General features: G+C 39.2%; 2 protein-coding genes across 2 annotated transcripts in view; one reads left to right on the forward strand and one right to left on the reverse strand.

Annotated features, from left to right (window-relative positions):
- Positions 1-3,970: 3,970 nt before the first annotated feature.
- Positions 3,971-5,448, reverse strand: LOC129412055 (piggyBac transposable element-derived protein 4-like). The gene is made up of 2 exons (XM_055164844.1): positions 4,517-5,448; positions 3,971-4,435 (listed from the first exon to the last, which is right to left on the reverse strand). The coding sequence occupies exons 1-2, from the start codon at positions 5,425-5,427 to the stop codon at positions 4,318-4,320; spliced, it is 1,029 nt and encodes a 342-aa protein (XP_055020819.1). The 5' UTR covers positions 5,428-5,448; the 3' UTR covers positions 3,971-4,317.
- A 10,047-nt stretch (positions 5,449-15,495) lies between these two features.
- pde4ba (phosphodiesterase 4B, cAMP-specific a) overlaps positions 15,496-24,689 on the forward strand; it is a 371,390-nt gene continuing 362,196 nt past the window's right edge. Inside the window, exon 1 of the mRNA XM_055164841.1 lies at positions 15,496-15,737. Within this exon, the coding sequence (XP_055020816.1) occupies positions 15,511-15,737 (227 nt within the window). The 5' untranslated portion in view covers positions 15,496-15,510. The remainder of the gene's footprint in view (positions 15,738-24,689) is intronic.

A 24,689-nucleotide genomic window follows, 5' to 3' on the forward strand; every position in this document is an offset into this window, starting at 1 on the left:
TTTTATCTGTTTAAATGTTCATTTAGGCCTAAAATAAGCCATGCAAATTGTACTGCACTGAAACACTCTGTACCCCTTTTTGAACCCTCACCCACAGTTTTAGAAGCCCTTCTTGAATCCCACTTCACAGAAAACTACTTCATAGTGAATCAAGTGGGATTTTTCAAGTTCATAACATTTACAGTTACATTATCTTACTGGTTTTGCAGTGATATTGAGCAACCTCTGCACATTTACCAGCTGTAATGAAATATGATCATACTTCCAAGACAAGACCGAGACCAAGCGCCTTCAAGACTGAGAGAATACTGAATCCAAATGTGCTTGAGTCCGAGATGAGACCAAGACCGTAGAAAAGTGGTCTGGAGGCCGGTTTTGAGACTAAGACCGGTCTCGAGTCCTACGACACTACAGACTAATAATAAAGGGTTACTCAAGCTTGTGCGAATAAAACAAAACACAGCTCCAGGTCTGTTTTTGAGTAGGTAACAGCGATACAACACGACTGAAAGCTCACCAGAGTCACTTTTATGTAATATAAGACCTTTTACATGTGGGCAAACCTTTCCAGTGTCGTGTCTTCTAGTGGAGGTTAGAGTAGAGCAGGGTTCATCGTCTGCGGACCTTCTTCCAGTCCCGTCTGTCACATCCCATAATGTCACCACGCTGATGGCTCCCCCCTGCCCCGCCCCCGCGCTCATCTGGAGGAAACGCTGCACGTCTCTGTGTGTCTGGCATCGGGAGGGGTGAGGGTGGGGTCAATGGGCCAACTTTGGATAGTTACGTAAAGCCATTTCTGCCGCTATTATGCAATGTGAAATCTGGATTCAATTTTTAACCACCGTGATGGAACAGTAGACTTGTCGTACATGTTAGGTCTATAAATCATGAAGGTGCTGGTGGAGTGCTTTGCTTGGTAACGTCAGGGTTGATGGTTCAAGCCCCCACTCTCTTCCATTAGGGCAGCAGGGTGTACCGCAACTGAATCGAAATTGCAGTTTTAACGGTGCATTATGCAACTTTTCTGGTTCTGGGTGTTCTGGTAGATGTTATTGCTGTGCCTTGAATGTTCCATGGTATGACATTAAACACATCTGGGTTGCCTCTCCACAGATCTGACCTGTAATGTAGCCTATAGTTGTGTCTCTTGAGATAGATGGGTTTAATCTTGCGCAGTGCAGCTTTAATAGTCATAATTAGCAAATGGCAAAGACGGCACTTATTTAGTTAACATAATGTCCTTTGCAAATGACTAAATATTCTATTTTGTTGCATATTAAACTTGCTGTCGATGTAGTTTTGACCTCTACATAATCTGAAATGCATGGTTTTCTCTCACATTTGAATGCTTCTGGACTAACAATATGCACTTTTGGGGGAATTTCTACAAGTATAACTGCGATTGCTACTTCACAATTCCATATTTTCTCAAAACCATTCACCCCGCCTTCCATATATGGTGTTATTGTGTCACTGAGCAATACACTTCACCTGATTTACCTCTGGTCTTAGCATAAGTTGGTGTTTAAATTTGTGTGAATGCTTTCTCGATGTTACGTGACTAGTGTGAAGTTGTTGCAGACTATATAGTGCAGGGGTCATCAAGCTCAGTCCCGTGGGCCGACTCTGGCCCTCCACGCCCTTTTGACCGGCCCCTGAGCCCCTCTGCATCACTTGAACTGGCCCTATGAAGCAATCCTCAAAAGTTGTCATGGCTTATTCTTTTTTAAATTACTTTTTGGCAAATAATAACACATCTGCATCTCGTATTTGGTTGATTTTTATATGATATTTATATGAAGTATTTATGTTTTTATTTAAATAATTATATGACGTTTTTACATTTGTCACAGAATTTTTGTCACCTGACAAGCTCAAGATCAAACAGTGACAGTGAACGCACGTGCAAAGTTCTGTAGTGCAGTTAAAGACAGCAAAATGACTTGTCTTAAAGTATGAAAACAGACAGAGAGTGCCGATGTTTCAAAAAACAGTGGACGAATGATTATTTCTTTGTTCAGTGTAAGGAGTGTGCAGTTTGTCTGCTTTTCAAAGGTTTTCAAAGAATATAATCTGCGTCGTCAGGGTCATACAATTCTGTTTTAAGGCCGACCCGACCCCGACCCCCATCACAGTCAGGAGCGAAAATGTGGCCTCCAGAGAAAAAAGTTTGGTGACCCCTGATATAATGCTATTCACATTAGTTCTATTAAAGGTGCACTATTTTACTTTTCTGATGGACGGTCCTCCGTGTCTTTGTTGAAATGTGGAGAATGTTCCACAATATAGCATTACATATATGTACTCTCACATGTTTAACACACACATCCTGCATATTTAGGCTGAACCTGAAACACGTGTGAATGAAACAAAACACAACTCCAGGTCTGTTTTTGATGAGGTAACAACATTATATCATGTCTTAAAGCTCACATTTTTAAGGAATATAGGACCTTTAATTTATTTTTAGCACTATCCACATGGTTTGTAGTTCATTTGCGCAAAGCTCCACACAGCACCTCTGACACACAGCCCACTTGATCCACTGCACTTCATTGGGAACACTCCGCTCGTCTTCAGATCTCTTACAGTCAAGTCTTCTACTATCAAGAGCTTATGTGCATACCTCTTCGCCTTACAGTTTTCTAAATGAATTACGTTGTTACATTTATCTCTCCCCTATTACTTCTCCATTTCTTCTCCAGTATTTTCATTACTCTTCCTAAAGTATCCATCTCTAGTATCTTGATGTTAATAAACAAAGAATATTATGGCAATCCATCAGAAAGGTGCTACAAATCCTCAGTAAAAGTATCTAGTTTGGAGCAGAGTTATGACTTTAGAGGAAGAACTTTGACTATTATTTAAAATGGCTATGATTAATATCTGTCTTTTGTTTATCTTCAGGAAATTTAAGCAAACAGATTTTTTTAGTTTTTTTGTCATGTTGCCCAGTCCACACTCTCTCTTTCTCCTCTTGTGAAACTGTGAATTATTGCAACTAGTGAACAGCCAGCGATAACTGCAGAAGTTGTCACTGGCTACACTTCTCTGTGGTGTCATGTGACCCATGTCATGCACTGTTGGGAAGGTTACTTTTAAAATGTATTCCCCTACAGATTACAGTTTACATATCCCAAAATGTAGTTTGTAACCTAATCCATTAAATTACTTAACCTCTTAGAATTCCAGGCCATTTTTGTGAAATCACTCTTGTTCTGACCTCTCCAAACTAAAATGATTGCCATGAGTGAACCCTCAGTTGCATATACACAAGTTTGGGTTTTTTTGTAAGGTAACACCCAATAGTTTCACCCACAGGTGTAAGAATCACTCTAAGTATGTCTGGTAGGTATTTATACACTTTGGCACACACCTAAAAAATTATTTTTCTCATCCTCGCCCAAATTTTTTTGTTAAAATTAAGGTGTAGAAAGCTGCAGTAGGTAGCTGGGGACTGAAAACACTCTATATTTCTATTGAAAACCATGTTGACCTCTTACATTTCAAATTTGATGAGAATATCTATAAAAATGAGGATTTTAGACTACTTTTATTGCTAGTATATTTAGGCGTTTTCCAGAGGGACTTTTGCTTTATCCAAATTTATCCAAACCTATCCAAACCTATCCAAATGGAGACATTTGGAGAACGTTTGGAAAAAATGCAATAACTTTTGAATGCTTCAACCCACAGACATCAATGAGGGCTCTACTGAAAGCTCACACTTAGAGGAATCTTTATCTACACACCAAGCTGCTCTATTCCTTATGAAAATATATATAGCATATCAAAACACAATATAAAATGTATATTTATATATAAAATATAGTCAAAACAAGTGTTATGGGTCAAAATAAATGTATATTTACAAATGTATAACAATGCAAACTGTAAACAAACACATTTCAAACTGTAAACAAACACACTTCAAACCGTAAACAAACACAATTCAAACTGTAAACACACACACACACTGCAAACTGTAAAAAACACTTTTCTATTGTCCTTGTTCTTTGTGCCAGTCATTATAACAGTCCCTTTGTGGCTGGAAACACAGGGGCACGTCACAGGTTGAACATTTTACAGCCGTTTTCGCATGGCACTTCCTGCATTTCAGTCTTCCTTGGGTCTTGTCACCACTTGCGACGATGTGCACAAGACGATGATGTGTCTCTTTCCTACTCTCCTCCTCCCGCTCTGTACTGATGGCTCCTGCCTCTGCCAGCTCCAATACAAGGGTTTCTCTAAATGCCTTTTGGTGCATTGGGATTTTAGCCTTTAACGTGCACTGTCCTTTATAAAGGATAAAGGCATTCACCACAGCAATGTCCACAAAATGATAAAAAAAAAAGTCTTGTACCATTTTTTGGTTTTGTGTAAAACCTCATAATATCCGATCAATGCATCGGATAGGTCAACGCCTCCCATGTGCCTAAGGAAAAACACAAATACGTTAGCAACAAGCAAGTACAAAACTGAGAGGGGATGAAGCAATATTATATCATATACATACCTGTTATAGTCCTTGATGGCTGGTGGAACTGGCACATCTTTCATAGTCCAACAGCCTGTGTCATCCTTTACCCGGCGCTCCACTGTCTCCTCTCCATGGGCAGTGTGCATGGTGGAGCAGATGAATACATCACGGGTGTCTTTCCATTGGACAAAGAGCAAGGGGTCCTCACGAATCCACCTTATACTGCCACGGGGAGCTCTGGAGTCCAGCGTATTTTCTGTTGTCCTGGGGTATCCTTGTCTATTAGTTCTTATTGTGCCACAGGCTGACACTTTTTTTTTCAGAAGGTCACGGAATAGAATAGGGCTAGTGTAAAAATTGTCTACATAGAGTTTATAGCCTGTGCCCAGTAGAGATGTGTCCAAAAGGGTCATAACAGAGTCATAGCTCAGCCCGTTCTTGCTGGCCTGAGAGCTTTTGCCCTCATAAACAAAGAAGTCCCATGTGTAGCCTGATTTTGAGTCTGCCAAAACAAATAACTTGTAGCCCCACCTTACAGGTTTGCTTTTTAAGTATTGTTTGAAGCTCACTCTTGCCTTTGATGCCACCATCCTTTCATCAATGGCGATATGCTGACCAGGTTGGTAATTCTGGCGGCATGCATCTCTTATCTCAGTATACAGTGGTTTGATCTTGCCCAAGCGGTCAAACTCTTCAGTGCCTCTTTTTCCTTCATTTTTGGCATCTTCTTCTGGACTACTCAAGTGGAGAGCACGGATAATAGAAAAGAATTTCTTTCCGGTCATAACTGATTTAGGGAATGGTAGGCTGTACAACTTTCCTCTTCTCCAGTAATCAGTAAGTGAAGGTACTTTTGCGAATCCCATGTATATAACAAGTGCCAAAAAAGAGAAAATGTCTTGAAGCGCAATGTCCGTCCATGCTCTGTATGCTGATTGGCCATGCATATTTGTGTTTCTGATAAGTGTCGATAACACACAGTACCAGTAAAAAACAGCTGGAACAGTTCCAGACATGTGTAGTCAGATGTGCTAATGAGTTGAGGTCCAGGAGTACGTGTAGGACAAAAGGGAAGGGGGGTAGGTGTGAAATCCGCCACTTCTGTATTGTTCCAACGTCCTGTGGAAGGTGAAGATGGTCTTGCACCTCTGCCTCTGCCTCTGCCCCTCCTCCGTCCTCTGCCTCTTTTTGCTGTTTTCTCAACCCGGGGAATCTTTGAGGAAGGGCCCGGCTCTGGTTCGGCTGCAGGCACTGAAGTCAGTCTAAAATGAAAACAACAAAAACATATTATAATACTATAAATGATTTGTAAACAGTAAATGCTACTATACAGATTGCTCTACAGACTATTATTCTACTACTGTATAATATTCAACCACTACTTACACTTGCCTCCCTCCCCCACAAACATTCACACCATATTTACACCTTGCAACTAACTTCATTCCAACATTGTATACACCTAAAATAGTCTCATACTGTAACAAATGCACTCAAAATACATTGCATTTATTGATCAAATAAAGTAACTTACTCAGGGTCATCAATTTCCACATGCACCTCAGCCAAAACTTCAGTGTCTGGTTCCCAATCAGGGTCAGAGTCATTTTGCCTGTAAAAGAAAGAATAGTGTTTATTTGCCACTATGTATGCCATATTATAAGATGCTGCAACTTATTGTTTCACCATTTATTATGTGTATACTTGTTTTACTCTGGGCCTACATGCCCTTATCTACAGTAATTAGAGATTAGAAGTCTGATCCAAAAAACTAACTAAAAGTGCGCCTCCCCAGTGTGCACGGTGTACATAAATGCTGTTTAGGTATCTGATATTTTATTACATTTTACAATATTTTACATTTATATTTATAGCGGGAAAATAAATACACTTACCGATCCAAAATGGCATCCAATCCCTCAAAAAACATTTCTTCTTCCACTGAGTCCACCGCGGACACATCGCTCTCCGGTTCCGACAGCTCCTGGTCCGAGGTGTCACTCAGCCTTCTCGTACATATTTCCGCAGCTTCCAAGGCTGAAAACCGCGTCTTCTCTGTTCGTTTAGCCATAACTTTGAAACAAAGGCAGAGCACCAACACGCACGGAGTATGTACTGTACTATACTGTACTATACTGTACTGATGTACTGTGTACAGTAAACACCTCAAACTGTATATATAAACTCTTTTTTTAACTGCCCATTGGCTATTAGGTAAAGCGTCACTAGTGCGTAACGCGTAACCATTGGCTGCGTAAAAGACGCACGCTTTACGCTTTACGCACACAGTCTGTTTGCGTTTGTGCCGGCGGTTACGCATCATCCAAGCGGCGCAGGTATACAGAAAACCATGGCTTGTGATATGTCATTGTGTTCATTGGCTCGTTGACTGTAAGGGAAAATATCACTCCGCGCCTGTAATCAAGTTTGGGTGATTGTGCACGAGGGGAAGTGGGGAGTAAACTTTCTGAGTTCTGTACCACTGATTGGCGATGTGGGGCTTTAGTAACCGAAAACTTGCACTCTATTGGCTGACCAAAGTGCCAATTAAATGCTAACTCTTTCGTTTAGCATAGACAGTAGCGTTATTGTGCTCAGTAAATATCTTAGCCCTGAAATCGCCAGAAGAAATGCAAAAAAAAGTGACGGCTCACTTTTCACGTTTGGAATACTTTGGAATACTTTCCGGCATAGAGGAACTAATTCATTTTGTGGACATATTTTCTTCACTGGATTATATTCTCTGGACCTGTACGGACCAAATGAGACCAACTTTCTGGGGATATGTGGATGTTTGACAGAATGAGAGCCCTCAAAAGGTAAGAACAGTCCAAATCCTTTGCACGTGCTTTTCTGTAAAACGGCTGTCTTGTCAGTGCTGTTGTGTGGTTACTGTGGAAAATGATTTGGATATTCAAAAAGACGATACTCGTAGCTTTAATTTGATGTGTATATTGTTAGTGTGGACGACGGAGATTCATATGCAAATTGCTGTAGCGTTGTAAATTAAGGGCGACGGCCCGCCGGCGGGCCGTCAGATCCTTATCAGGTTAAGTGAGTAAAATAATCTGAATACTTTGGATTACTTAACATTGTCATGCTTTTTAAAACTACATGAATGTGCCAACCACATCCTGAAAATTCTGATTTGTTGTCTTCTAATTGGCTGAGCCCAAGTCTCCATGAATAAGCAACTGTTTGCTGTAAAGAAGCAAAAACTAGGATATGTTAACATAAGATGTTTTGTCTGCTAAAAGACAATAAAAAGTCCAGACTTTCCTTAACCAAATTAAAAATATTATTGACAGAGAAATGATTTTTCTATGAGATCACTGCTGCCTTAAAGTATGTCCACCCTATTGTAAGGTCTCATCCCATTTAGACCTGGTTTAGTCCTGGTTTAATGGTTTTTGTCTTGGTTTAGTCCTGGTATTAGTCCTGATTTAGTCCTGGTTTTAATCTTGGTTTAATCCTGGTTTAGTTCTGGTTTAGTCCTGGTTTTAGTCCTGGTTTAGCCCAAAATGTGAAAACAGGAAAATACCACCCTGTAATCCATTTATTTCAACAAAGTAACTGTAATCCAATCACCATTCATTGAAACAGTAACTGTAACTGAATATAGTTACTCATAATTTGTACTCTGATGACGTAATGCCGGTACATGTAATCTGTTACTCCGCAACACTGATGTCATGTGACCGTGTTTTTACCTTCTTTGGCAATTTTTTCCATGAAACTTGGCACACACTCGTAAGATTAGGACGACACCCTCCAAATCTGAGATCAGTCGGATGAGTGGTTTGAGAGATACGCGTGGAACAGACAAACAGGAGGAGACACACTCAGACGCTCCTTGCATTAATAGATAGATACATGTTATAATACTGTTCTCTCATCAAAAACATGTCTGAAGAGGTTTTAGATGTCATCCATTCATGTTTCAGTAATTTAGCGATCTTTCTATTGGAACCCTCCTTACGGTTAGATGTAAGATTCTGTGCAATTCTCCGGCCACAAGCCTACATCACCCATGCTCCCACACGACAAATCTCCATAAATATACAAAAGTGTAACTCAGAACTGTACACAAGAACTTGACAAACCAAGTGTGCAGTGCCATGATGTGCGCTGACTGTGTTGTGATAGCGCTCTGAAGGGGGAGTAACTTAGCGTGAGAGCAAAGACTAAACAAAACTGCCAAAAACAAAGAGAATATAGCGTTTCCAAAAAAATAAATGGTAACATGGTGATCTAAATATGCTCGCAGTTAATACGCCATAGAAGTAAAGTACCCCTCTTTAAATACTTTTAATTACAGACAATACACTCACTCAATATTATAATGTGCACATCTCTAAAACTTTACTATGAATTTCCTGCTGCACCTTCCACCTCTCCTCACTAGAATTGCGTGGCATCTTTTTGCACTGTTACTAGGATTACTGATAACTGCTAATACAGGAAGTGCTCCACTGTGTTTTTAAACTCCAAACTCCACCTTCACTAGAATTATTCGGATGATTTCAGCTCTGGAATTGCCAGTCTCTACCGAACAAAATTAAAAGGTAGCTGTTGACTTGAGAACTAACACTACATGAGGAACAGAACATTTTGAGCTTTGGAGATGTAGACAGACTAATAATAAAGTGTTACTCAAACATGTGTGAATGAAACAAACACAACTCTAGGTACATTTTTGAAGAGGTAACAACATTAAAAATCATCCAGCAGTACCATTATTTGGAGATCACATTGCAATTCTGTTTATTTTTATGTACTTACCGTATTTTTGGACTATATGGCGCATTTAAAATCCTTTAATTTTCTCAAAAATCGACAGTGCGCCTTATGTATTAACTTTGGTTGTGTTTATTGACCTCAAACCGATTTTATGTGGTACACGGCACTCAAAAACCTGTCAAAATGTTTTAGTACGACTTTGGTAAGATACAAAGCCACACCACTTGATGGATTGTTTGAATATTACGGCTACTGTAGTCAGGAGCGTCGCGCATTAAAGGACTAAGTATAGTTCTGTGTCGACTCCTCGCACATAGCCGCCATCGCCTTGTCGCTGTTGTTTTTGATTTATGGATCTGCGTCAAGGTCTATGCGCTGCAAAGTAATTCACCGCCACATCACTAGGAGGCTAGGATTTAAACCTGCCATTGGTGTATACTAGGGGTCGGCAAGCTTAAATACACAAACAGCCATTTTGACCGACTAACCACAGAAAAGAAAGCACCCGGAGCCACAAAACACTACATATCATTTTATTTTTTACATGTATGCTCTGTATAAAAGACTATATTGTGTTGAGAATATATGTCCATTCATAGATATGGTCTATGCGTATGACCTGCACACTTATAATTTCTGAAAAGTTTTACGTCGATCTCTAACGTGACACATGCACAGAACAGACTCACCATCATCAGCGCATCCTCTGTCACAACAAGAACACACATATTCCATCGAATTGTGTCCTTAAAGCTGACAGAAGGTGACTACATCAACGCAAAAGGAGCGAGCTGTTTTTTTCAGTGCTTATAGTTTATGCAAATGAGCCATGTGGTTTTAAGTTTTGTTTCTGTAAAACATAAACAAATGTGTGCAAAGCTGTATTAAACACATTATTACTCAATGTATATTTGAGTCCTCCTTGTAGGACAATAGACACATCAAGAATCTGGTGCCTTTTGCTTTGGCGTTGACTTTTTAAATTCGTAACCAAGACTGCGTGAGGGATCGGGGTTTTGCTTTGATGGCGCTACACATACAAAATGTTCGCTGCAAACTCGGGATGATTTAGGCAGTGAAAGGTTTCCGTTTTCGTCCTTCCCGTGGATCAATCCTGCCCATCGCCTTCGCATTTCATTATTTTTCAATTCCGTTGGGAAGGGAAACAGTTTGAACAGAGGTTTGCAGTCACACAGATCTGATTCCCTTTTGCATCTATGGAGTTCGCAAACACATTTCTTGAGCTGTTTTCCGTTGTTAGGACATCCAACAACCACACAATTAATGATGTCCGAATCCCACAACTAAAATATGACAATATCAGAACCAGAAACAAAAGCGATATGGTTCAAAAGACTAGAAAAGATCGGCTTTGACAATAGACGCATCCTATTGGGAAATCAAACATGGCGGTTTGATGCTCACCTTTTCGGAAAATCCTTCCCAGTATGCATTGCGCAATGACCGGAAGTCCGAGATTCTTGATGCGTGTATGGACTGTGGATATTGGGGCTAAGGCATCAAGTGTCGTCCTTTTGTTCCGCTTAATGTGCCTTATAATCCGGTGCACCTTATGTGTGAAAATAGACGAGAGAATTCAACATTACTGATAGGCAAGGCAAGGCAAGTTTATTTGTATAGCACAATTCGTACACAAAGTAATTCAAAGTGCTTTACAGAATAAGAAATACATTAAAATCATAATAAAAACAAATCAAAACATAAATAATCATGAAGATTAAAATTAAAAAAGAGAGACATAAATTGGAGAGAAGAGTGCGGAATGAAAACCTTTCAGTTATATGCACAGTTAAACAGAAATGTCTAACTGAGTCTGGATTTAAACAGCGTCACAGAAGAGTCTGTCTCACATGTTCAGACTGTTCCAGGTTTTAGCTGCATGAACCTGAAACGCTGACTCCCCTTGTTTAGTTCTGACTCTGGGCACCAGCAGGAGGCCGGTCCCTGAGGTCCTCAGAGTGCGAGATGGTTCATATGACACTAACATGTCACAGATGTACTTTGGTGCTCGGCCATGGAGAGACTTGTACACAAGCAGAGCTGCTTTAAAAGTCTATTCTCTGAGGCACAGGAAGCCAGTGCAGAGACCTGAGCACAGGACTTATGTGCTCGTACTTCCTAGTTCGAGTAAGGACCCGAGCTGCAGCGTTCTGGATGTTCTGCAGCTGTCTCACAGCTCGTTTGGAGAGACCAGTGAGCAGACCATTACAGTATCTAACCTACTGGAGACAAATGCATGGATACGTTTCTCCAAGTCTGATTTAGACAGTAAACCTTAGATTTTTGCTATGTTTTTTAGATGGTAAAAGGCTGCAGATGTTATTGATTTGATGTGACTGTTAAAGTTCAAGTCTGAGTCCATTATTACCCCTAGATTTCTTGCCTGATTTGAAGGTTTTAGAGCGAGAGACTGGAGGTGATGCTGACACTGTCCCTTTGTTTCTGTGGACCAAACACTATGACTTCAGTCTTGTCAGAGTTTAGCTGGAGAAAGTTGTTTTGCATCCACACACTGATCTGTTGGATGCAGTGACCAAGTGACTCCACTGGTCCATAGTCTCCTGCTGCCAGAGAGACGTAGATCTGAGTGTCATCTGCATAATTGTGGTACGACACGTTATTGCTGCTAATTAACTGGCCTAATGGCAGCATGTAGAGATTGAACAACAGGGGGCCCAGGATTGACCCCTGAGGCACCCCACAGGTCAGGGCCATGTCATCTGAGACACAGTTTCCAATTTCAACAAAATACTTCCTGTCTTCTAGATAGGACTTGAACCAGTTTAGTACAGTACCAGAGATGCCCAGAGATTGCGCCTTATAATCCGATGCGCCTTATAGTCTGAAAAATACAGTACCTTTAATTATACTTTTAATTATAGACAACTCACTCTTAAAATTTAAATGTGTATCTCCAAAACAACATTGTAACATTATCCATTTCCTGCTGCACTCTCCACCTCTCCTCACTAGATGTGCCTGGCATCTCTTTGCAGTGTTACTAGGATTACCATGCACCATTGGCCAGCACAAAATGACTTAAACGGGCCACCATCCAAACCTCCTATTTCTTCCCACCAATCCCACATATACAAGAGGCCCATTACTACGAGTGTTCTCATCTTTATACACGCTTTAAAATAGAAATAGAAGCTTTAAAGAGACAAGCGTACATGCAAGCTTTTACACAAATCCTCTGTGAGTCACCAGCCAAACAGATGCGTCCTGGAGCCATTCTCCCAGAGCCCTGCGCCTGTCCAGCTCTCTCTACCTCCAGGCCTCTGCCCCTTTTATGTGTCCCACTCACACTGGAGCTCTTTGTGAAGCGAAATGACTTGTCTATCAGTTCTCTTGTTCTTGTGGCCCCATACTGTGGTAATATCATGGTTGGACTGTTTCCATTTCAGAGCGAGCAGGAACACGGACTGCTCTTAGCATCACGTGTGAGAGTCGTGTTATGTGCACGGCTTTTTTAAATGCACAGTATATTGGGGCTGTTTGGAAGATTTTGATTTAAAATTTCATAAACAAACCCTATGGTTGTTCCCAAACATTAGACATGTTCATATCAAATATAGTGTGTTTGTTTGTCTTCGGTCAGTTAACATAATTATTAATCATATTACAATGATTTAACACAGAAATTACACAGCGCACTAAAGTTATTCTACAGACTGGCTGAAGTTTAACACTTATTTTGCCTAACCCTACAATATAATCAAATACAGCTTTTACTCATAACACTTCTGATGTATTAATTATAAAAAACATTGGACATGATGGATTGTTTATTTAGGGAGTTTGTAATGATGATCTTATCTCATTCAAAGAGGAATATCCAGTTAGAACGCAGATGTTTCAGTGCTGAAATCCCATTGGTTTAAACCAGCAGCCAATCATGAATCAGTGCTAGTGCAGCCTGTGCAGCTCAGTGAGTGAATTCATACATGAAGCATTGCCTGTCCATATATACTGAGAATGAGAGAAGGTTGTACGTGTTCTCAATGTACAAGTACAAGCCACAAGCTCTGGCAACCAAACTTCAGTTGTGATTGTAGTATTTAACAAAACAAAACAAAAAAATCTGTTAAGGCGCAGGTTACATATGGTTTGTTTAGCATGAAAAATATTAAAATAATTTATCAAAAATAAGACTTTGTAGTTGTGTAGTACACAAGCCATTCAATTGACAAGGGTGAATACAGCAACTGAATCTAAAAGACCAAAACTAATTATCAATCTATAATTATATCAGTAGTCATCCTCTGCCATGCCCCCGAGTGAGTGACAGACAGATTTAACCAATCACAGTGAAGTGTGAAGTTTTAGAGCAGCAGGAGGCTGCAGGCAATATGCTTGTATAAATGTTCTTGATGATCTAAGCTCTAAAAAGATCATGCTGTCACATTTCTGGGATAATGCCCCCTAACTGTAAAAAATATTATAGTAACAAATGTTAAATACTGTTTTACTGTTAATCAGTTTTGCAATATTTACAACCTAACTCAGTACATTTCAGTGTATCTGCTTTACGTTAGATGTCATTGTTTTTTTAGTTTTTTTAGACCTGTTTAAAGCTGTGCTATATGCTGTAACCTTTGTGGTACAGGGTCTGCTGCCTGCTGCCATGGAGATACTATTGCTTTGCTTGGAATGTTTCACGGTATGACATTAAATGTCTGTCTCCATGGAGAGAAGGAAGAAATGGAACCAGGTTACTGTATGTGGAGAGGCAATGCAGCTTTTTAAGGTATTTTTAGCAATGTAATAAACCTATAATTGCACAAATGCAAAATAGATATGCTTAATGCCATACTGCGGAACATTTCAGTCAAAGCAATTATATCTCTATGGTGGCGGACCCATAACTCAGAAGGTTACACAGTGCACCTTTAAGTGGCCAATATTATGCTATTTCTGATTTATGTTATAAAGTAGTTTCCTCATCACAAACAGACGTGGAGTTGTGTTTTGTTTCATTCACACACGTTTAACTCTGCATACTGAAGCAGAGTTCTTTTGTCAAACTGAAAACACTGCTTATGATTTCATTCACCTCATACAGGAAGTGCTCCACTGTTTTTTTAAACCTCACACATCTTCACTAGAATCATTTGGATAATTTCAACCCTGGAATTGCGGATCTCTACTAAATGAAAGGTAAAAGATAGCTGGAAATCACAAGATGGAACAGAGAATTTTGAACTTTGCTTTTGTGGGTATGTTTTCGAGTAAAGTTCACAAGAGTCAAGTTTGTGTAATATTAGACCTTTAAGTTTCTATCTTTTCATCATGATAGTTCGGGTTAGGGTTTGTGCCATACATTTGGAGATCCATATGTGAAACCTCTATGTAAAATACTGTGATATTGTTTAAAATTCCACTGTAGTAAACGTCATTCTTTTTCTGTATTACTCACTTCCCCCTATAGTACTTAACTTCCTTAATACCTGCTCTGAACCGTTTTTCAGAACATGGTCTCTCTATTCTTTCACTTAGCTGTGTTTTTCCCCTTCCAAATTACCCTGTGTGTCTTAGCCTTTGCCATCTCGTCTGTCGCACCAAAAGGTTAGAACATCATCTGCAACAGTACCACAAATCCTCTGCTTAAACCCCACAAATAAATAATAAAAACAGTGTGAAAACCTGTTACTGCCTCCCAGAGCCTGTTGTCACACCGACCACCGGCCAATCAAAGGGCAGGGGGGCGTGGCCTGGGCTCCCTGCGTGCCTGCTCCGCTCTGCTTGTGTATATTGTGAATGAACCATCGGACTGCGTGTGTCTGCTGCTCCGGTGAGGGAATTTTGGAGCGGAGATTTCAGCGCATTTTGCAGGGAGCTGGTTCATGCAATACCGGGAGTGCCTTTGAGGAGAGGAGGAGAAGAAGAGATTGGAAAAAGGAAGACTGAAAGGTGGTGGGGGGTCAGTGGAGCAGTTGTTGATGTGAGCAAAGCATGACAAGCGAAGAGCAGTTTTCAAATCTTTTCAATTTTTCATAAGAGCAGGGAGATTCGCTTTTTACGGCGTTGGAGGACACATCTGGAGAAGATGCGAAGTAAAACCGAAAAGAGTTAAGATTTGTCGAAAGGGGACCTGAAAGGTAGCTCGTATTTTCTCACATTTCAAACCAAAATCGAAGCCAACATTCATGATTCTCTCTTGAGACTAAACCAAGTGAAGGCACACTCCGAAGCTGTTTTGGGGGGGAGAAGAAGAAGAAGAAGAAGAGAGAAAGAGTGCGAGAGAGTGAGAGAAAAAGAGGGGAGTGATGTCTTCAAATGAGCTCAGCGTGATGGACATGGACTCCTGCATTCGGACTTTTAAAGAGCACATGCACCTGGAGCTGGAGCCGCCCAGGTTGCCGGGGGTGATGGGAGGCAGGAGGGGTGCCACGTCCCCCAAACTGTCCCCCCGGAGCTCCCCCCGGCTGTTCCGCAAGCTCATGGTCAACAAGAGCATTCGTCAGAGGAGGAGGTTCACCGTGGCGCATACGTGGTAAGGGGCTGGCATGGGTCTGGTATCACAACATAAAGGACGAGACGGGCTCCTGGGGTGAAAATTGGGGGTTTGGAAAAAGCAAGGTCAAAAATCAAGGAGAGAGAGAAAGCGGTGTTCTGTAAAGGGGGTTGCAGCTTCCTGTTACAGGCCAAAAAAAAGTCCAATTTGAAAGATATATTTGTTAACATTGCTTATCACTATGACAATCGTACTAATATTTCATCAGTTAGAAACCCACAGAGAAGCAAAGTAGTTATTCTTGGGTTTCAGCTTCCTGTTAAATATATGCAGCCAATATTCTGAGGACTTTTTTCCCATTCAAAAGATGTAATATTTTGTTTTAAATTGTTAATCGCTCTTAAACAGGCTGGCGCCAACTAGTGCCTCCGCTCAGTTTTATTTCTTTCCAGCGACTAGGTCAGGAATCGGAATACACTACATACTTTGTAGACTTGAGTACCGGCCAATCATAGAAGAGCTGTGAAGCCATGACGTCAACCTCGACTGTCTGGGTCCCTTTTGTGGTACAGCACAACAGTAAAGAAAGCGGTCGAGATGGATGTAGACGAATCCATACATTCTGTGTTGGCAACGATTCTCGAGATTGAGAATTTAAAGCCGGAAGAAAGAGAGTGTTTGGTGAATTTTATCAAGGGGAAAAACCTTTCTTCCTACGGGATTTGACGCATTACATACGTCACGACCAAATAGCAGCGATTGGTTAAATAAAAAAGTACCAGCCTACTGTCGAGCGAATGAATCCTAACGCTGCCAGGTCAGACGGTTTCCACGAAGTGAAACCGGCTCATGAATCAGGCTAAATCGCTATAGCAATGGTCTTAATTTTACGTCATTCTGAAACCCATGGATAAGCAAAGTAGTCATGCATGAGTTTCAGTTTTCTGTTATATGCAACATTTTGAGGATTTAAAAAAAAACCAAAAAAACATTTTGTTTTAAATTCTTAATTGCTATGGCACTCATTCTTATAATTCATCATTCTGAAAACCATCACTTGAGAAAAACAGAACATAATGAATAGTGGTGGAATCATTGTTTTGACAAATTTTACAAATCAACAAAATTTTGACATAATTTTTTTTTGTAAAGAATGTTTTGTTTTTTTTATTTTTTGTTGTTGTTTTGTTGCCATTTTTTATGTACGATTATAGAAACAAAGGTCGCTTCACTGAAACGAACCATTTTGCCAAATCATCTCCCAATTATTACTCGCCCATATGACCCAGACCTGCTTCTTATTTGAATTTTTCATCACAAAACACCATTTCTTTGACTAACACACATAGCTGGTGTACAGCTCTGTTTAGTATTGTTATGTCGCATTATAGGACGAAAGATGGCATCACTGAAACAAAAAATTTAAAAAAGCTAAAATCATCTCACCATTACAATGAACAATTTACTGAATATTAGTTATTTTCAATATTAATGTCTGGAAAGAGAATGCAGAGAGTATTGAAGGATGCTAATGAAGAAAGCGTCTGAAAAGCATGGGTGCGGTGGTGTTATTTTGGCATCATAATATAAAAAAAATGAAACCATAACATTGTTGAGCTGAATTTTGCATACCACTGTTGTAAATGTCACATTATTATTGGCACAGTGTGAGAGAGACAGCCTTTATAGCCTTTAGTAATTACGTGTGGTCCTGTGTAAGCGGACGCTCGCAGGGATGATGTAATGGTGGCATAACAGAAATGTGTATAAAATATATTATTAGAATTTACAGTTTTACAAAATGTCAAATTACATTAAATCATATTTTGGTAAATTGTCCAATAAATACATATTTTAGGTGAGCAAAGAGATAGTGGGCTTACTTACAACTGAACCCTGTAATTTTGTAAACAGATGTTTTGCATTGCATTATTTGAGACTGTACTCAGAATGTGGTTTTGAGTAGTGATGTGCAAAAACATTGAAATATCGATATAGCATGATACTAAAGTTGGTGATACATTATCATTATCATGGGCTGCTGTATCGATATATTGTAGTATTTTTGGTATCTTTTAGCAATTGTTTTGTGACTGGACCACAACTGTGTAGCCTGTTTAGTCCAAGGAAAATTGTTTATGCAACACACTTGACATAATCACTATTTTGATGATTAGAATATACGTATTTCATAGGGATGGGACAAGATCTCATGAGATAAAATTGCCGCAAGACTGTGCACACATGAGGAAATCGATCTCGTGAGAATGTTTTCCATTTAGTTTACATCTAGACTGGACAAAAAGAGTTAAGGGCTGCTAAATGACATCTCTTGTGGAGCTGTGGTTCCAAAAAGGTGCACTACAACAAAAATATGAAATTTAAAAATGTTAGGCCAAAACTGTAAATGGGATCACACAATTATTTTATCATAAATTATGTCAAAATCTCGTCTTGTCTCATTTTTATCAGCCTAATCTCGTATCTTGTCTTATCTTGTGGAAAATGGATCTCATCCCATCCGTAGTATTTCATATTAACTTTGCATAAACAGTGTTTTAACAAAGAAATATTGTTGCAAAATATCAAAAGAGTATCATGTGCAATGTATCGATTATCACCAGTATCACCATATTGTGATAATATTGTATTGTGAGCCATGTATTGTATGGAATCGTGAGGGACCCTGTGATTCCTGGCCCTAGTTTTGAGGACACGGAAAAGTCTAATTATTCCAATTCTCCAAGCAAACTAATAACTGACGGTGACTAAGACGTAAAACAATTTGGTGCAGACATAAGTGACATAATTGGGGCAAAACTGAACAGCAAGACAGTTCGTGCATAAGATTATACCGGAGACAGACATCCACCCATCCAGGAGACGTGGTAGAAGACAGAGAGAGAGGAGCAGGAGGGGAGAGGCTGGAGAGATGACGCAATAATGAACGCATTTGTCAAAAATAGTTGCGTTTACGTGGCAACATCTTTCTAGAATCACTTTACTTGAAACTATTACATCTTTTTTTTTTTAATTTATGTTATAATGTTTCCTCATCACAAACATATCTGGAGTTGTTTTGTTTCATTCACACATGTTTGACACACAAACACACCTGCATGTTTAGGCTGAGTTCTCCATTCAAACTGAAAACACTCTGTTCCACTTTGTGATGTCATGTGGTGATACAAGAAGTGCACCACTGTGTTTTTAAACTCCATACACCTTCACTAGAATCATGTCAGCCCCAGGATTGCCAATCTCTACTAGGGATGGGCATTCAATAATATTTTCTTAATCGATCATCAGTAGAATTAATGATTGATTTTTGATTAATCATTAAAGTTTTTATGTTAAAATTATCATCATTATTATGACTATTACTAATCTGCATAAATAAACTCAACTTTATAACATAACCACAATAGAGCCACATCAGCCCGTTTGACATTATAATGTGTTTAATGCAGCTTTGACACATTTGTTTACATTTTACAGAAATGAAACTTAAAACGGCTATAAGTGCTGATAAAAACAGCTCTTTCCTTGTGCACTGATGCAGTTCAGCTTCTGTTGGACTAAAGGACACGACTCAGTGGAATATGAGTGTTCTCTCTGTGACGGAGGGATGTTGATGATGGTGATGATGATGATGATGATGATGAGTCTGTTCTGTGTGTATATCGCGTTTGGACATGGTTCATGCTTTCAGAGATTATGTGTGGTGGTCGTACGAGTGCAGATTGTACGTGTGCAGGTTTAGTGCAGCCCTTTATTTAACACTCATTTCACTCACTTTATTTATGTTGGTCACTTTATTTATGTTGGTCACTTTATTTATTTTGGTCACTTTATTTATTTTGGCTCCTGTTCTGATGAAAAGACTGAAAAGTGTTTGTCTTTTGGACACATGTGACTCAACTTTAGGTTGCAGTAACCAATATACTGTGTATACATGCACCATGACGAACTGGGACACTCAAAAAACCCGATCATACTGATGACACCGATGTGCGTGTTCGGTTTGTCGAATAAAAATGAACGTGATCGAGGAAATTCTTAATGATCAATGATCGATGAGTTGACTAATCATGCCCATCTCTAGTCTCTACTGAGCTAAAGGTAAAATGGTATCTGTTAACTTGAAAACAACCGCCTCATGACATCACAAGGTGAAGCAGAGCATTTTGAGCTTTGGAGATGTAGATAGACCAATAATAAAAAGTTACTCAAACATGTGTGAATGAAACAAAACCCATCTCGATGTATGTTTTTGAGGAGATAACAACATTTTAATATGGCTTAAAGTTTACAATAATCAATACTGTGTAATATAGGACCTTTTAAAATGGAGATGGAGGACATGTCAGACTTCTATGGTGAAATTTTGGTTTGACTGTCAGATTGCAGATTTGTTGACTTGGTTAATTACTGGGACTGTCCACATGAAACAAAAAACTGGCACAGAGTTCAACATCTCCTCTGCCAACACAAATAAACAGAAGTTAAATGATGTTTTGACAAAAGCTTCAGAAAGTGGTGCCATTACTCAACTCCAAAGACGTCATTGCTGTCAGCTGAAAGGACTTTAAGCCATAAGATTAATACAGCAAGTTTGTAGTTTGTTTGCTAGTCTCTATTAATACTTTTCAGCAGTGATCCACATTTCCTGGGGGTTTGATGCTAACTATAGGCACTGCTCTGTTGTTGAAAATCAAACCCCAAACCAGGACCATGAACTCTTGCATGTTTACATCCATTTTGCATTTTTCTTGAGTTTTCAGCCAGTCTTAACACCTTTTTGACAGTGTTTGCCATGTGTCCATTGCATCTCCATGGTAACATCTGAACATTCCACCATAGAGATACACGCGGAACACCTCCAGCATGATGTCACCACGAAGTATCCATAGAATCAAATATTATTGGTACATTTCAGCTTTTGTGGATTGTATATTTCTTTAAAAAACTGTGAATCTCCCATAGCCTTATATAGATCACTGCCTCCAATCTGAAATCACTGCTAAATTTTAGAAAATGACCTATTAAACCTATTAACTTGTGCACTGAGGTGAAAATACTGAGATAGGATTTGCCAAGGATGACCGCCCTGAAAACCCCATTTTGATCAATGCGTTTTGGGTCAAAAAGGAGCGTTCTTTCGTTACAGGTTATAGGTTATAAAGAATTGTATTGTATTTTTTTTATATCTATGTTGTTTCCTCATCAAAAACAGACCTGGAGTTGTGTTTTGTTTCATTCACACATGTTTAATAGGCAAATTCTGCATATTTAGGCTGAGTTCTTCTCTCAAACTGAAAACACTCTGTTCCACCTTCTGATGTCATGTGGTAATACTGTGTTTTTAAACTTCATACATCTTCACTAGAATCATTTGGATGATGTCGGCCCTGAAACTGCAAATCTCTACTCAACTAAAGGTAAAAGGAGCTGTTATATAAAAAGGAACAGAAAACGCACACCAAGATTCCTGCAGAGGTGCAAATGCAAGGAGTAGCCAGATCAGGGTGAAAAAATGCATAGCACACTGTGGTCCAAGACAAGAAAAGTATCTGATGAAGGCTTTTTTGCCAAAACGTTATTTTGTTAATAAAATAGTATTTGGACATCGGCCAACCGAGTGTGCTATGCATTTTTTCACCCTGAAAAGGAGCTGTTAACCTAAAAACTACCACTACTTACAAGGTGGAACAGAGCATTTTGAGCTTTGGAGATGAAGAGAGACTTGTACAGTTTCTTTTGGACTATGGTGCTCTGGAGTATAAGTCACACCAGCTAAAAAAATGCATAATGAAGAAGAAAAAAACATTTATAAGTTGCACTTTTTGGGGGAAATTTATTTTATAAGATCAGAGATCAGTAACCGATATTTCAAGTTGAAAGGTAAGTTACAGTAATAACAATAGAACAGAGAACAACAGACTGTTAACATCACATATGAACAGTTCTTCAGATAAACTATAACATAAACAACAGAACAGAACAAGTTTACCAAACTACCACTGAATTCTTCACCCTCAGTGTCATTTCTGAGCAACTCCGCGACCTCTGGAGGTAAACGGGAGGACCGCTTCCTCTTCTGTGTAGCTGTGGTCAGACTTGGTATCAGTTCCAGTTAGAATTATTCCAGCCTTTCTGAGTCAGGATGGTTTCGGTGGATGGTTTCGGTGTCACTGAAGTCACTTAAATTTAAAATTTTCAGTGGTACAGAAGTAATGGTACGACTAACATGATACAGACAGGGCAGAGGCTCTTCCTGCAGGAGACATGTGCAGTAGAGCACCAAGTGGCAGTGGCACACAGTAGTGACACACAGATTCTGACACACAGGCCTAGAGCGCCCTCTTGTGGCTGTCAGTGTGAAAATTTTAATACATAAATCGCACTGAAGTATAAGTCGCAGGAACCACCCAAACCATGAAAAAAATTGTAACTTATAGTCTGAAAAATATGGTAATTAATGTAAAGCATGACTCAAACAAACACAACTGTGGGTCTGTTTTTGAGGTAACAACATTATAACATGGCCTTAAAGCGCACAAGAGTCTGTTTAATATAGGACCTTTAAGGTGAAGTCTGAAGGACAGTTATGTAATATTGCTCCCATTGTTTTCTATTTGTGGCCATTTGTGTCCCTGAATTACTGTCTGACATATTCTTGTCCCTTCTCTGTTTAGATAAGAAAGAACTAAAAACGTCTAACCCTAACCCCCAAAAAACAAATTTCTCCTTTTATTTAGCTATATATGAAATTTAAACCCAAATATTACAGAAATAGCCAGAATGATTTCAAAGGGAACACATTCATTCACAGCACAAAAATCCTGTTTGTAGCTGTAATCCAATATTGTCACTCACTGGGATATTTAATACATTAGATAACATTGTTTAAAGGTGCATTGTGGAACTTTTCTGGTGCTTTTCTTCACAGATATGTTATTGCTTTGTCTGGATTATTTCACAGTAAAATATTAAACCTTTAAATCATCATGAAGCCTAAACCAGACCAAGTTACAGGTCAGATCTGTGGAGAGGCGACTGCACAGTCAGAATGTCTGTTTTTCTAGGCATTTTTGAGCCGTAAACCAGCTGTAATAGAATGAATGTGAAGAAAAGCATTTGATAGACCCTCCACCAGAAAAGTGACACAATGCGCCTTTAATAAATGTCCCTATAGTGCGATTTCATTCACATTTCCTTGCACGTTCCATTGTACAGTCCCCCATCCCCCCACCCAACCCACCCAGTCTACCTCTGCACAGCTCTAGGCAAGCAGGGAGTGTTATGCAATCTGTGGATTAAGGGTAAAAACGCTCGGAAGGAAGAGCCACTTTAAAGGTGCACTGTGTAACATTCCTAGTGGAGGGTCCGCCACCTGTTTGTCTCCATGGAAGTGTTATTGCTTCGTCTAGAATGTTCCACAGTATAGATTAAACCTATCTAACACGAGGGAGACGAGCAGGTTACAGCAGTACGCTACGTTACAGCTCAGATCCGTGGAGAGTCGCCCCTATTCCCAGAAGGAATTATTGTATTTTTGAGCAATAGAAACACCCGTAGTGAATAAATGCTAAATGTTTATGTCATACCATGGAACATTCCAGGTTAAGTAATAACATCTCCATGGAGACACGCAGAGACATCCAAGCCAAATTACATGTTAGATTTGTGGAAAGGCGATCCCACTCACAGTAAGAATTCATGTTTTTTAAGATATTTTTGATCAATAAATAACATCTGTACTTGAATAAATTAGACAGATTATCTTAATGCCATACTACGGATAATTTAAACTGGAGAAAAACAGGTTAGGAACCCTCCACCAGAAAAGTTGCACAATGTACCTTTAAATCTTTGCTTATAATTTGGTTATCCCAGTCATGATAACACATTTAGAAGCATGATATATTGCCACAGAGAAAATACTTGTGATAATATTGAAATTACTTTGTGCTCCTGACACAATAACTACCAATTTTTTTCAATCAAAAATCAGTAAAAGATGAGAAACACTGTGTTACTTTTCTGGAGAGGGTCCCTAACCTGTTTGACTGCAGTTTAAATTGTCCACAGTATGGCATTAAACTAATCTCTATCATTTATTCAACTACAGGTTATTTATTGCTCAAAAACATCTTTAAAAAAATGTATTCTTACTGTGAGTGGGGACGCCTCTCCATAAATCTAACCTGTAATTTGGCTTGCAAGTCTTCATGGAGATTCTTAAGTTTATGACCAGACTGTGGAACCTTCTTGGCTCATCTCCATGGAGACAAGCAGGTGATGGACCCTTAACGGTACACCTCAGATCTAACTGTAATACAAAAAAACAAAAAAAACAAAAAACAAAACAGAATTCTCCTCGTTATTGCTCAGAAAAAAAAAAAAAAAAAAAAAAAGATAAATATTGAGACCAAAAACTTTTGTTCCAGTTATAATTGTATTTACTTTTAAAGGCGCATTGTGTAACTTTCTGGTGGAGTGGCTGTCACCTGCTTGTTTCTAGGGAGATGTCATTGCTCTACCTGGAATGTTCTGCAATATGACATTAAACAGATCTACTTTACATTTATTCAATTATAGGTGGTTTTATAATTCAGAAATACTTAGAAAAACATTTATTCTGACTGTGAGTGGGCTCGCCTCTCCACAGATCTGACCTGTAACTTGGTCTGGTTTGGTCTAAATGAAGATGGAAAGGTTTAATACCACATAAAGGTTGTGAAAAGCATTTGACACGCCCTCCACCAGAAAAATTGCACAATGCATTTTGCGAGGTTTAGACACTGGTATGTTTGTTGGCAGTGGTGTATGTGTGTACAGTATATATATATATATATATATATATATATATATATATATATATATATATATATATATATATATATATATATATATATATATATATATATCCCACAAGCAAATGGCAACCTTGAAGAGGCAACAAGGAAAGCGGCTACGGCCAAATAC

The sequence above is a fragment of the Boleophthalmus pectinirostris genome, unplaced genomic scaffold, assembly GCF_026225935.1.
Source record: "Boleophthalmus pectinirostris isolate CB_2022bp ecotype Guang Dong unplaced genomic scaffold, ASM2622593v1 HiC_scaffold_7, whole genome shotgun sequence".
In the NCBI taxonomy this organism is placed as follows: Eukaryota; Metazoa; Chordata; class Actinopteri; order Gobiiformes; family Gobiidae; genus Boleophthalmus; species Boleophthalmus pectinirostris.